We start from the raw sequence: 12,638 nt of genomic DNA, 5'->3' as shown, positions 1-12,638 counted from the left end.
CATTTGTGTCAGATCTGGCCCTCCTAACAAATGAGTTTGACACCCCTGCTTTAGAGGATGGTGGAAGACAGGAGGGCCTGGTGTGACTTTGTCCATGTGGTCGCAAAGTCAGACTCGACTATGCGACTGAACAACTATTTCTCCTTCCTTCCCCACTGCACACATGGCAGAAATAGTCTCCTACCTATGGGCCAGCACTCAGAGGCTGACTGAGGTCCTGATGCTCTGCATGCTTCCTTTTTGATCTCCAGGAGCTGCACAAAGCTTCCTTTATGGCACCTTTATGGATGTTAGCAAACCCTCTGTCCTCAACCTGGGAAGTGGAAGACCTTGCACAGCTCTGTGTTAATGAGCAGCTGTTCACATGCACAGCTTTGAAGGAACCCTGTCTGAGTTAGATGACCTGGCCAGACACTGATAAGACAGACAACTTGAGGTAAATATATAGAAAAACTGAACAAAACAAAGACTTCATGCAGACTATGTACTTATTTTGTTCCTTTCTACACTTTCGTACACATTAATACTTATTGTTTTAATGGAGGATCAGGTAGTAAAGTGAAACAGAAGAAACACTATAGGAGTAAAATCTACTAAGTAGACCCGGTTAGGATTGCTCTTTCAAAATACTAATCTCTTAATGCCAGTTTAAACTTCAAAGCCGTTTGTCACTTTTAGCCCCTCCTGAACATTTTAGTTTTCGAATATTTTCTGGTAACACTGCGAGAAAGAAAAGAGGAAGCCGTTGGGTGGGGGACCTTTGTGAAATCTGCAGAATATTTCTCGTCCCCACTTCGTCCCGGACTCCCGACAACGGAAGAAGTTTTACCAGTTGGGAGAGGGTGCTTAAAACAAGCAACTAGTTAGTTGTCAATATTCTTTTTTATTATTACTAATTCATTAGGTAGCATGTCGATCCGAAGCTCATCCCGTTCTAAGCATGTTTACTCGGAAGTTCTTCTGAGTGGTAGCGAGCAGCCAACAAATACACGCAGGATGAAACTCCCCCTGTTGTCAACGGCATTTAAATTCCACTGTGGCAGGGGCCTTCTTCGTCAGGACAACGTGCGACACATTTTTGAAATCTTATTCCTGTCGTCTCGTCACCAAATTGAAATTTCCATCGGGACATGCATTTAAGTTCCGCAGCTAAGCTTTTTAGAAGTACATGACGGTGTAGCAAGTCCTGAGCCAGGCTTTAACACTTTCCCACAGATCTGGATTCAAACTTTTGTCCTGCAGCTTCAGACCAGTGCGGCTACCCACCTGCACAGATCGGGAGTGCTTCGGTTGTTGGGAATCTCGAATGCTGCGGGGGAGCGGGGGGAGTGTTAAGAGAACTGGTATTCTGTGACCTCGATTTACCTTTACTGCCACAAACATAACATGGCCAATCGGCTAGAATTTGTATGTCAGCTCCCCTATTGACAACTAGTTTGACAACCATACAGAGATCAGTGCCCCAAATACAGCGGCAATCAAAGGGTTTAAGAGCGCTTAAAACGACGTCGTTTCGGGGCTGTAAATGGAGCAGCGGGTTTCCTTTCATTAACGGGGAGCGAACAACGAGTAGGGTCCCATTTCTCACTGGGGGAATTCGTATCAAAAGGGTTTCCTTTCGGGAACTTAAGCAATATATTTTAATTCAGCCTCAGTATAGCACGTAACTTTACGGCACTTTATTTCTGCTGTAAATAAGTTTGTCTAACCAAGTCTCTTATTTTAAACAGCCAAACGTGCGAGTCTCTCTCTCACGCACGCGACGTCAATGAGAGGGGCGGGGCGGTTCAAGTTCCGAGTCCGTTAAAAATTGAACGTTCCCATCGGCTTTCCGATTGGGTAGTTTCTCTGAGGACGTAATATCCCTCACACCAATGAGGAGACTCCGCGCTCGTTTTTTAAAAAAGAACTTCGTGTTGTCACGATACAAACTGATCCTTGCGCTTGATGAACGCGAAGTAGTTCCTATGGTTTTATTTTAACTGTTAAAAAAAACTGTTTTTTTTTTAATTCGTGAGAACTGCTTTTATCCAGCAGAGAAAATTTAAAAAGGGTAGGGGTTTTTTTTGTTTTTTTTAAGCGGCCGCTGACTAGACCACAGCTCGGAAAGTTTTATATGGCGAAGGGATACTGAGTGATAGGCAAGAAATACTGAGTGATAGGCACAGGACGTTCTTCCGCGACGTAGACGAAGCGGCGATTTTGAATTAGTGAGGCGCGCGGTTGGAAGGTTCGTCAGCGTTGCCTGAAGAAGAAGGAAGGGAATCCTGCATGCCCCAAGCTCGGCGGAGTGGGCCGTGAAGTGGCCGCGCGTACAGGTAAGGGGCAATAGCCTGTGTCGTGAGTTGCGAGTCGGACAGGGTCTCTTGCAAAGGGTCTCTGTAGACAGTGCGGGCGTCTAAGGAGGGAGCTCAGCTGCTACGTGGTGGTGGGTTTGTTCAGGGAACGCTTTCCAGGTAATGTGTGGGGAAAATGCGTGGGTTGTCTGAAGGAGCGGTGGCCGGAGCAAGAGAATTATAAACATTTGCTTAAAGGCGATTGTAGTGTGGTTGTCTAGGAAGATCTGATTGGCTTCTATGCAAAAGGGTAGTATTTCCGTGGGAGCAGCCTCTTAGTCTGTGTCAGCAGAAATAAACAAAAGCATGATGGTTCCTTATAAAAACTCACTGGGTTCTATTATAGGGCAGGCTTTCTTGGAGGGGAGCCCGCTTCGTCAGTTGCATGTAAAGAGCCTTCCTCCCTAGCCTACCGAGCAGGATAACTAGATGGTGAATGCACTGAGTGGCGAGGGCGGTCCAAAGCTATATTCTGGATTATTTGGGAATAGAAAACTCCATAAGATTGCTTTGCGGGATGTTTAAATGGGTGGAAGCTCCAGTAGAGAACTTTCGGGTATGGTGCCATGGAAGGGTTCCAACCAATGGTACACGAATCCTCAGATCGATTCATTTCCTGGCTAAAGATCATCCAGACTGAGGTTAACTCGGGCTTTGAGGAAGAAAGGAGAATGGGTGACATGAGATGGGAAACACTTTCTCAACGTGGAAGTTATGTACAAGTTTTTTATGTAGAAAATAAGTTGCACTTGAACTCTTGGGTGTGTGTGCATAGGATTGCAGCCTGATTCTCTGCCATCCCATGTTGATCTGTAAGGGTTATTTTAAACTTGATGCTGTTGTGCGTGGCTAGCATCAATGTATGGGGGAGAACAAAGTGGCACCTTTAAGACCAACAATGGAATGGAAAATAGGATGCTGGACTAGGTTGATGTTAGATTGATCCAGCAGAGTGTTTCTTATGTTCTTATAAATGCTGTTGTACCCTTCTAAAGACTTGCAGTTGTATGTGCAAACCCCGTTGTATCAGAACTCAGCAATAAATATTTAGGTGTGACTTTTACTATGTCTCGGATGCTGCAAAGGTATGCCATCTTCTGAATGATTTGCCATCTGAAATAACTGAAAAGGCTGCTTTATTCTTGAGTCCGGTAATCAAGAATCGATTGTCCAATGTATAGCTGTATATGACTGATTTATTTTATATCTCTTTTTTGTCTTATTTATAATTTTCCTCTTGGTTCAAAGTGGCTTACCAGTAATAGTTAAAGCATATCAAATTAAAACTTCCCCTGCTGTTTATGTTCCATCAAAAGCCCTATCAAACATGCTTTGTAGTTCTTACTGAAGATCTCCAACAAGAAGGCTCCCCACATCTCTTCAGGGAGCCCATTCCACAGAACAGGGGCTGTAATGAAACAGACCCAGACTGTCAATGTCTGGTGAACCACCCTAAGTGGAGGAACAGCCAGTAGGTGGCAGCCTGAAGGTCGTAGGTGGCACATGAGAACATCTGGGAGGAGTTCATCCTTCAGCTATGTGAGTTCCAGGCTATAGAGAACTGCAAAGTCATAGCTAGCCCTGTGACTTGAACTTGGAAACAAACAGCTGTTTCCAAGTGAACAGTATATGGCCCCATCAGTTAGCCCCTGACCATAATTGGTCTGCCACATTCTGGACCAGCTGCTGTTCCAGGTTGTCTTCAAGGGCAGCCCTGCATAGAGAATGAATGTTACAGTAATTCGGCAATGAGATTTCAAAAATGGGCATGGTCTGATTGGCTGAGTCTAGGAAAAGAGTTTGTGACCCAGATGAAGTTGATAAAAGACATTCTTGCCATTGTGTCATCCTGCTTTCTGAACAGTATGTTTGGGTTCTTATGCATCCTCATACTCTTAACCTGTTCTGCACTAGTCAGCTTTGCCCCATCCAAGAACAAACGGATCAAATACCCATAGAACAATGGTTCCCAAAGTAGGTAGTACTGACCCCTAGGGGTTAGTGTGATTGCCTAGAAGTGCTGTTAGGGGGGCTCTGGAGGTGGGCCTGTTCAACTGAGTTGTTCACTTATTTGCGATTGGCCAGGCTGTGACACCATGCTGATACACCCAAGTTTCTGCTTCTATTAGCATTTTCTCCCCCCCCCTTCACTGTCTTTCCTGTCAAACATTCATTGTATTATCCATTATCATTTTTTTGCATTTTCAGACATAGCAATGCATATTCTCAGACAGCCATTTCCAGACATTCTGTGGGTGAATGAATGTTATAACTTTTAAAAAGGTAGCAATTTTGCACATTGATTTTCCTGAAAATATACCCAACACCGCCCCACCCCCTCTGGGTAATTTGTCCTTTGATTACCGCTGTTCTGAATAATGTGTTTTATAGGGTGGAGAAAGAGGCACTGGGAATGAGTTTATGGAACAAGTGAGACAAAGAGGTCAGCAAAGCAGTAAAATTAAACACATTTTGAAATGGGCGACACAAATGTACATTTATATACTAGTTTTGGGGAGTATATTGCATCTTCAAAAAGTTATAACTCTTGACATATTGTCTAATAGATTTTCTATGATGAAGAGGCAATGTTATATTCAGATTTTAAGTTTGATCTTTCCTCCCAGGTATATGTCCAAATGCAAAGATGCCACTTTTTGGGAAAATTGTTGTTATTAAAAGGAATGGGACTGATGGAACTCATTTCCCACTGACTGTAAATTCTTGTACATTTGGAAGGTAAGATTTATTGATGTTAGGAATATAATTTGTTATGTTGGCATTTCATTGAAAATTTTTATCTTTTGTGAACATCAGTAGTTCAGAAAAGTGTGAGCAACAAATTCTCAAGCAGTTAATCTACCCCACCTCCTTTCACAAGTCAGTTTTTCATACTGATGAACACTGGCATTTCTTGCAGGCTGGCGGGAAAGCAACTTCATAGTTGTCACATGTGTCTTCCAAATTTTATTGTAATGTTTGAAACCCTTTATCAGTTTTGGATTTTTGAGGGATGCAGGTATTGCTTTGAATTACCATATCTCTTCTGCGGAGATAGTAACTGTGATGTGTTAGTATCAAGAGATAGTAATTGTGAAGTGATGGGAGGCCATGTAAAAGACGTTTGTGGTTAAATTAAAATCCAAGTGAATTTGAGAGATGTATACTATTTGCACTACATTCAGAAATTGTAGAAGGAATATAATTTATGATGATGTTCTTGAATTTCTTTTGCATTTATTTATAGCATGCCCATCGCACTATTAATTGCTTGCCTATCTCCGAATCAAGGCAGATCACACAATATAAACCATATAATGAGACAACATAAGATGGGGGTGTCAAGCTCATTTTGTTACAAGGGCTGAATCTGACATAAATGAGACCTTGTCAGCCCGGCTGGGCCATATCACACTAGGCCTTGTGTGTACCTATTTAAGATTAGGTAGCAGAGATATAAACTTTATAAAGGACACAGGCAAACACAATAAAAAAATAAAAATAAAACATGCTTAAAACTTTAGCACTCATTGTTCTTAAAGGTGTTTTCTTTGTATTTCTCCTATGGGATCCAGGTAACTGGGCAAAGAAAGCTCTGGCTCTTTCCTTCCTTCCCTAGGGGACTGGCGGGGGGGCGAGAAGCCTCAGCCAATAGAAGGAGAGAGGCTTGGCTCAATAGCTCTGCTTTGTGACTGAGAGAGCCTGGAAAAGCAAGCTCTGCCTCCCCCCGCTTCCTCTCCATGGGAGGAGCGTCAGCCAATGGAGAAAATAGAGGTTTTGTTCTGTAGCTCCTGTGCAATTAAGCAAGGCTTGCAAAACAAACTGATGCAGAAGGAAGCAAGAGAGAGGGAGAAGGAAGCAGATGACAGCCAGTCACTGAGGGGCCTGATTTGGCTCCTGGGCTGCATGTTTGACTCCCCTAGCATAAGGCATCCAAAAACAGTGCAATAAGATTAGGGACACAAAGTTAGGTAAAGAATGCAAAAAGAAAAAGTTCATTACACCTAAAATATAAAAAATACAGAACATAGAAACAGAAAAGTAGATGACAGTGCAACAAACCATACTGTGAACATTGCAGTAGACTACAGTCTTTTTCTTTTTATAAAGAAGTGTGCTCTTGGATCATACTTGCATACTGCAGTCCCATTCCCTTTATAAGGATGTTCTCCTGAACAGCCTGCAAAATAATAGAATTGTGGAGCCTTCCTGGCCTCCTGAGACACACCATTTTACAAGGTGGGAGTCACAACAGAGAAAACAGGTGTACAGAGCACGTGTTGAACATGGCCGTTTGCATTGAGAAGGGTTTACTCAAATGTGTGCAGTTGTTATGGTAGAGCATAGCAGAAGAGACAGTCATGCAGTTAAGTGGTCAGAGGCCATGCAGGGCTTTGTAGGTGATAACCAGTACTTTTAATTAAGCCACAATTTGGTATTGCCTTTGCTAAGCATGTATAGTGCTGAGAATGGTTTTCAGCTAAAAAGTTGTAATTAAGCACTGACCTATTTGTGAAACTCCACCATCCCCTCCAACTAAAAATACCACTTTTTTGAGAGGCTCACTGTGGTGTTCTACTAGATTGGGAGACCTGAGTTCAAATCCCCACTCTTGTTGGGTGACCTAGTGCCAGTCATACACAGTCAGTTTAACCTACATCACAGGGTTGTTAGGATAATAGAATGGGTGAGAGAAGAACATTGTAAGTTACTTCGAGTGCTCATTTGGATGAAAGATGAGGTAATTATTTTATTTATTTTGTTGCTGCCAATTTCAAATATTTTAGTGACTGAGAGCCCAAATATTTGTCCCTCAAATCTATGTTCAAATAGTGAGTTTGAATTGGAAAGTTTATCAAGAGCGATTAATATGTGTGGGGGGGAAGAGAATGTTGGTCTTGTTTTTTATCTGCCATAAACAGATAAAAATTGACTGGATGTGTTTTATTTATGACGTTTGTATTTGACCGACAGCATTATTGCATATGTTGAGTTGGATCCAGCATTAACTTTATAATGGTGAGGGATGTCTGTGATTGCCAGTTCTACTGGCCTCCCAATTTGCTTGTGGCATTCTTGACAGTTTTCTAATCCCAAAGGACAACATTTTAGGCTGTAGCAAAAGTGGGAGGCTCCACTGAAATTCAGCTCCACTGATACATCTTTTCTTAGTGAAAAAAATCATAACTGCATCCAGCCTTTAAGAGCTATTACTTATATAAAGGTTTGTTGGTACTAATGTTTAAGCCCTTGACGGCCAGGAACCCACATATCTTCAGGACTTCCTTTCCTGGTATACCCCCTAGATAGCCTTGTGATCTGGAGACCAACTTCTGCTAGTGGTTTCTGGCCCAAGAGACATCTGGCTGTCCTTGATAAGCCTTCTCTGCCCTGGCCCCATACTGGTGTAACTCTCCGCCAAGCTCCATCCAGGTCCTATGGGACCTATTACTATTCCATAGGGCTGTAAGGCAGAGATGTTTTGCCAGGCATCTGGTTCCATCTTGGCACTTCTACTTTCACTCCCACCCTCCCATGAGATAGCAGCATCACTAGGATTTTGACGCCATCTTTTCTGGGGACTGTAAAGTATGCTTTTATTTATTTTGTTTTATTGTTTGTAATTATAATCCTTTTGTTAACTGCCCTGAATTCCGGCTTTCAGGAAGGCAGGTCAAAATTCCAAATAATCTGCAAATATAATTCTGATGTGTTCTTATATTTACAGAAAAAAAGAATGTGACATTCGAATCCAGTTGCCTCAGGTTTCCAAAGAACACTGTAAAATTGAAGTCAATGAGAATAAGGAGGCATGTATTTATTTCATTTATTTGTAGCCCATTTTTGTCACTGAACTCAGAATGTATTCCAAAATACTTAGCAAAATATTTAACAGTATAAAATGTTAATGCAGTCAGACAGCATAAGCAGTCCAATAAGCAATGAAATAGGACAGAATTTGATAAATTTTCTTAAGCTCTAGGAGGCCACCCACAAAATTTAGAAAATAATGCAAAGAAAAACAGCATGACATAAACTATAGTGAACATAGAATTACAGAAGTAAAGGTCAGGTAATGCATACAATCAACAGTGGAACAGAATACTTCTATTTGCTTTACGAATGCATTGTTGCATTGTTGTTATCTGTTCCCTTACGCTATGGCCCTGCTCCATTTTTAAATTGCCCTTGCAAACTGTCTTATGCTATCTCTGAAATGATAGAAGTGTCCTGATCTTATGCATACCATTTCACAAAGTGGGAGCCGCAGCACAGAATGAATGCACATCTATGGGCAGCTGTCTATCTTACCCTTTGCAAGGTGGCACATTCAGTGGATGTTGCTCAAATGGGCAAAGCTGTCAACGCTGGTCCTGCAGATGTGTGGCCATGGAATGATTTATTTGCTTTTTAACAGTTCTTTTTAATTGACTGAAGTGGATATTTTTGATTCATTTTCAGGCTACATTAACTAACTTAAGTACTGCGAATCCAACACAGCTGAATGGGTGTGACTTTCAACAGCCGATATACTTAAAACATGGAGATGTACTGACTATCATCGATCGTTCTTTTAGGTAGGCAGTGTGATGCAAACCACTATGGGACTTCCCCATAATGTTCCCTGTATTGGGTCAACTTGCTATGGTTATTAATGTGTGTGTGTGCACAAAGAGGATGGTTCAAACATGATTGTCATTCACTGGATTGCTTATGATCTCTTTATTTACAATTTAATCTGAATGCTTCGGACTCTAAAGCAAGTATATATCAAAGTTGAAGCTGTTTTTCCCTGTTCTACTCCAGTCGATTTTTCCCCACAGCTAGTGACTAGCTAGTGGTATTATGTATGGGTTCAATAAATAATAAAGCAACGTACGTGACTGTATAAATGATACACCAAATAAAGCATATATGCTCATGACAAGTAAGCTGAATTTTGAAAGGATCTTTAAGATACCTGGTTTGCATAATTTTAGCTGTTTTTCAATTAATCTCCCAGTTTTTTGATACTAAGCAAATATTGATATCGGGTAAGAATCAAATGACACTTTAGATAGCAAGCACTGCTGGAGTTAGAATCAAGAGTGAAATAAAATAGGACTTAGGCACTCAAATATCTTTGTGTTGCAACAATTTTGTTTTGCTAATCTAAATGTAGGATGACCCAAACTTTCCTTACTGTCTTAACAGGTTTGAATATCCACCTGTGCCACTTACAAGGAAAAAGATTTCCAGATCTGAAGAAAAGGAGACTTTGCAGGTGATTCCATGTTAATAGCAATTGCTTTTACATCTTGTTGAATTGAAGGAGGTGGTACTTGTGAAATAAGAGATTAGCAGCAATTGGATATTTGATAACCAATGATTCTGAAAATTTAGCTTGGTTTAGTAGCAAAAGTGCATTTAACTTGGGAGACAGCCAGAGTTATTTCTCACTTCACACTGGGCTTTAGAGAAGAAAAGAAACTACATAAAACATTGTTCTTTTCAGTTCCGGGTGTGAAGGTCACTGGTCAAGGGTTGCCGTTGAAAGTAAGAGAAAAAGCATTCTGTACAATTGTGGCAATTTATTCCATGTGTATGGTATTAGAGTTCACTGACTCATTTTAATGCTAGTGTGCCCTTCAAGTAGTTACTATGGATTTATACTTGGCACAGGCTTTTACTGGGATATTCAACTCTTAAGATGTTTGTAGAATATCTTTGTAGGCTTGATAATTTTTAACACTCTAGGGAAATTTTTTGTTGTGGATAGTATACTGAATTGGAGGGTTAAATTATTCCAAAGAGGAACTGATGGGCACTTGTTTGGTAAGAATATTTTATAACCTTTAACAAGACAGAATTTCAAAACTTGTGTTAAATACTGTCCTATAATGATTTTCAAATTTACAGGTTCTTCATGTTCAGCAGGTGGAACAAGAGAAGCTCCATCAAAATTCAGAATGTAAAAGTCTTCAAATTTTTGGTTAGTGGCTTTTTCAGTTAGATTTTTATACAGCTGTCATTGTGCTAAGGCTTAGGCAATAATAAAGGTATGGGAAACTTTAAATGGAAGGTAAAATCTTGCTTGTCTGTGTGGAAGGCACTTTATGCGTGAGGGTGTTCTGTGTGCCCCCTCCAGCTGCAGTTCTCCACATGACATTCCTGAGGATCCCCTGGTCTTCAGAAACGGTTTTGCCAATTTGAGATTACAGGGGAGGAAATCATTAAAACTTTTTAATGGTCAGTAATATCTGTTGATCACATGCAGACATAAACTATAGCATAAATGTGGCTTGTTTAGCAAGTCTCTTGGCAGAAGAATTTCCAAATTCTGCCAGTTCTCCCTCTGAGGTGGAGGCCACCTTTGGGTGATTCCCAACCTATCAGTAGGGAGGCAGGACTAATTTTCAACTTCCTGCTTCCTTTGGGAGTTGCCCACATCTCAGTTCTTTTCCTGCCTCTGTAGGGAGAGCATTGTGTTAGGATTCAGCCATCTATATCTGCATCTATATTTTCTACATCTAATTCTTGTTAAACTCACCTGTTTTCAGTCTATTCTTACTACTTATTTTCCTGTTCTTATTACTTCTTTCCTGTCATCCTTTGACTTCTCACAGCTTTTCTGTCCGGGTTTGCCCAAAGGTGTCCTGACCGCCATTTTGTTGTCCCATGTCAATTTCTTGCCGGGACTGAAAAAAGGTGTGGGCTTCAGTTGATGAGGCACTCAGAGGATGACAGTTTTCTATCAGAAGGAGAGTGCGAGCCCTTAAGCGCCCAGCACGTCAGTGGAGTCGGCAAAACCCTGAGCGCCAGAGGTGGTGAGACACTCAAGCCGGGCTTATTAGAAGGGAGATCAGTTGGTGCAGGGGCCCAGTCCATGGCTGGGCATAGTGTTTCCCTTACACCCTCCTCCGGAGTAGGCCAACTAGTGGCTGCTCAAGGTACTACACAGGAGGAATTGGTTCCTGTATTACTGCTCCATGATTTCTTCTCAGTTCTGAGAAACCAAATGAGAGAAGAAATGCAACACTTTTGTAAAAAGTGTAGCAAAAAGAGGAGCAGGCCTCATTCACCTTCTTCCTCCTCCCCATCTCCCCCCAAGAAGGCCTAAGGAGAAGGGCAAGTGGCCTACTAAGGCAGCACAAAAACAAACACCTAGTCCAAGTGGGGAACAAGACCTAACCCTGTCTGAAGAAGATGATCAATCTGAAAGACATAGTGACAAAGAAGAAGGGTTATTCCTTATTGATGAGGAAGATTTACCTATTGATGTACCAGAACCTGCCCAGAGGTTCTTTAAATCAGAAGATTATCAGTATTTGCTAGTTAGAACGCTTACAGCCCTAGATCTCCATGATGATCCAGACGTGCAGGATGAGGAGGAAGAGAATAAAAAAGCAAAACATAAGGAAGGGCACATGGAATTTTTTCTCCAAAAAAGGCATCTTACATAAAGGCCTTTTCTTTTCCAAAATAAGGTAGACAGGTCCTCGACCATATAGGGCTTTAAAGGTAATGACCAGCACTTTGTAACGGACCCGGTATATAACTGGCAGCCAGTGCAGTTCGCGCAGCCCAGGCTGTATGTGTTCCCATTTAGGAAGCCCTAACAACAGTCTGGCCGCTGCATTCTGCACCAGCTGCAGCTTCCGGGTTCGGTACAGAGGCAGCCCCATGTAGAGGGCATTACAGTAATCCAGTCTCGAGGTGACCGTTGCATGAAGCACCATTGCCAGATCTTGGCGCTCTAGGAAGGGAGCCAACTGCTTTGCCCGCCTTAGATGGAAAAAGGCTGACTTGGCAGTGGCTGCAATCTGGGCCTCCATTGATAGTGCAGGCTCCAGTAAAACTCCCAGGCTCCTAACCCGGTGCGCCGCTTTTAGCAGTGCCCCGTCGAAGACAGGGAGAGGTATTTCTCCTCCCCGAGCGCCCCGACCTAGACAGAGAACTTCTATCTTCGCTGGATTCAATTTCAGCCCACTCCTCCTCAACCAAGTTGCCAAATCCTGCAGGGCCCGGTCTAAATTCTCTGGGACGCAGTCAGGCCGGCTGTCCATTAGCAGATAGAGTTGGGTGTCATCTGCATATTGATGGCACCCAAGTCCATGTCTCCTGGCGATCTGGGCAAGGGGGCGCATATAGATATTAAATAACATTGGTGAGAGAACTGCCCCCTGAGGCACTCCACAGTCCAGTGTGCGCCTCTGGGACCGCTCGCCCCCAATTGCCACCCTTTGTCCCCGATCCTCGAGGAAGGAGGAAAGCCATTGTAAGGCAGACCCCCTCACCCCTACGTCGGCGAGGCGGCGGGTT

General features: G+C 42.4%; 1 protein-coding gene across 1 annotated transcript in view; it reads left to right on the top strand.

Moving 5' to 3' along the window:
- The first annotated feature begins 1,527 nt into the window (after positions 1-1,527).
- Positions 1,528-12,638, top strand: part of LOC132573724 (proliferation marker protein Ki-67-like) — a 38,753-nt gene continuing 27,642 nt past the window's right edge. The window contains exons 1-6 of the mRNA XM_060241417.1: positions 1,528-2,318; positions 4,964-5,075; positions 8,065-8,146; positions 8,799-8,914; positions 9,531-9,600; positions 10,236-10,308. Of these exons, the coding sequence (XP_060097400.1) occupies positions 4,984-5,075; positions 8,065-8,146; positions 8,799-8,914; positions 9,531-9,600; positions 10,236-10,308 (433 nt within the window). The 5' untranslated portion in view covers positions 1,528-2,318; positions 4,964-4,983. The remainder of the gene's footprint in view (positions 2,319-4,963; positions 5,076-8,064; positions 8,147-8,798; positions 8,915-9,530; positions 9,601-10,235; positions 10,309-12,638) is intronic.

The sequence above is a fragment of the Heteronotia binoei genome, chromosome 6, assembly GCF_032191835.1.
Source record: "Heteronotia binoei isolate CCM8104 ecotype False Entrance Well chromosome 6, APGP_CSIRO_Hbin_v1, whole genome shotgun sequence".
Taxonomy (NCBI): Eukaryota; Metazoa; Chordata; class Lepidosauria; order Squamata; family Gekkonidae; genus Heteronotia; species Heteronotia binoei.
The sequence above is the reverse complement of the archived record's forward strand: the minus strand, read 5'-3'. Positions and strand labels throughout refer to the sequence as shown.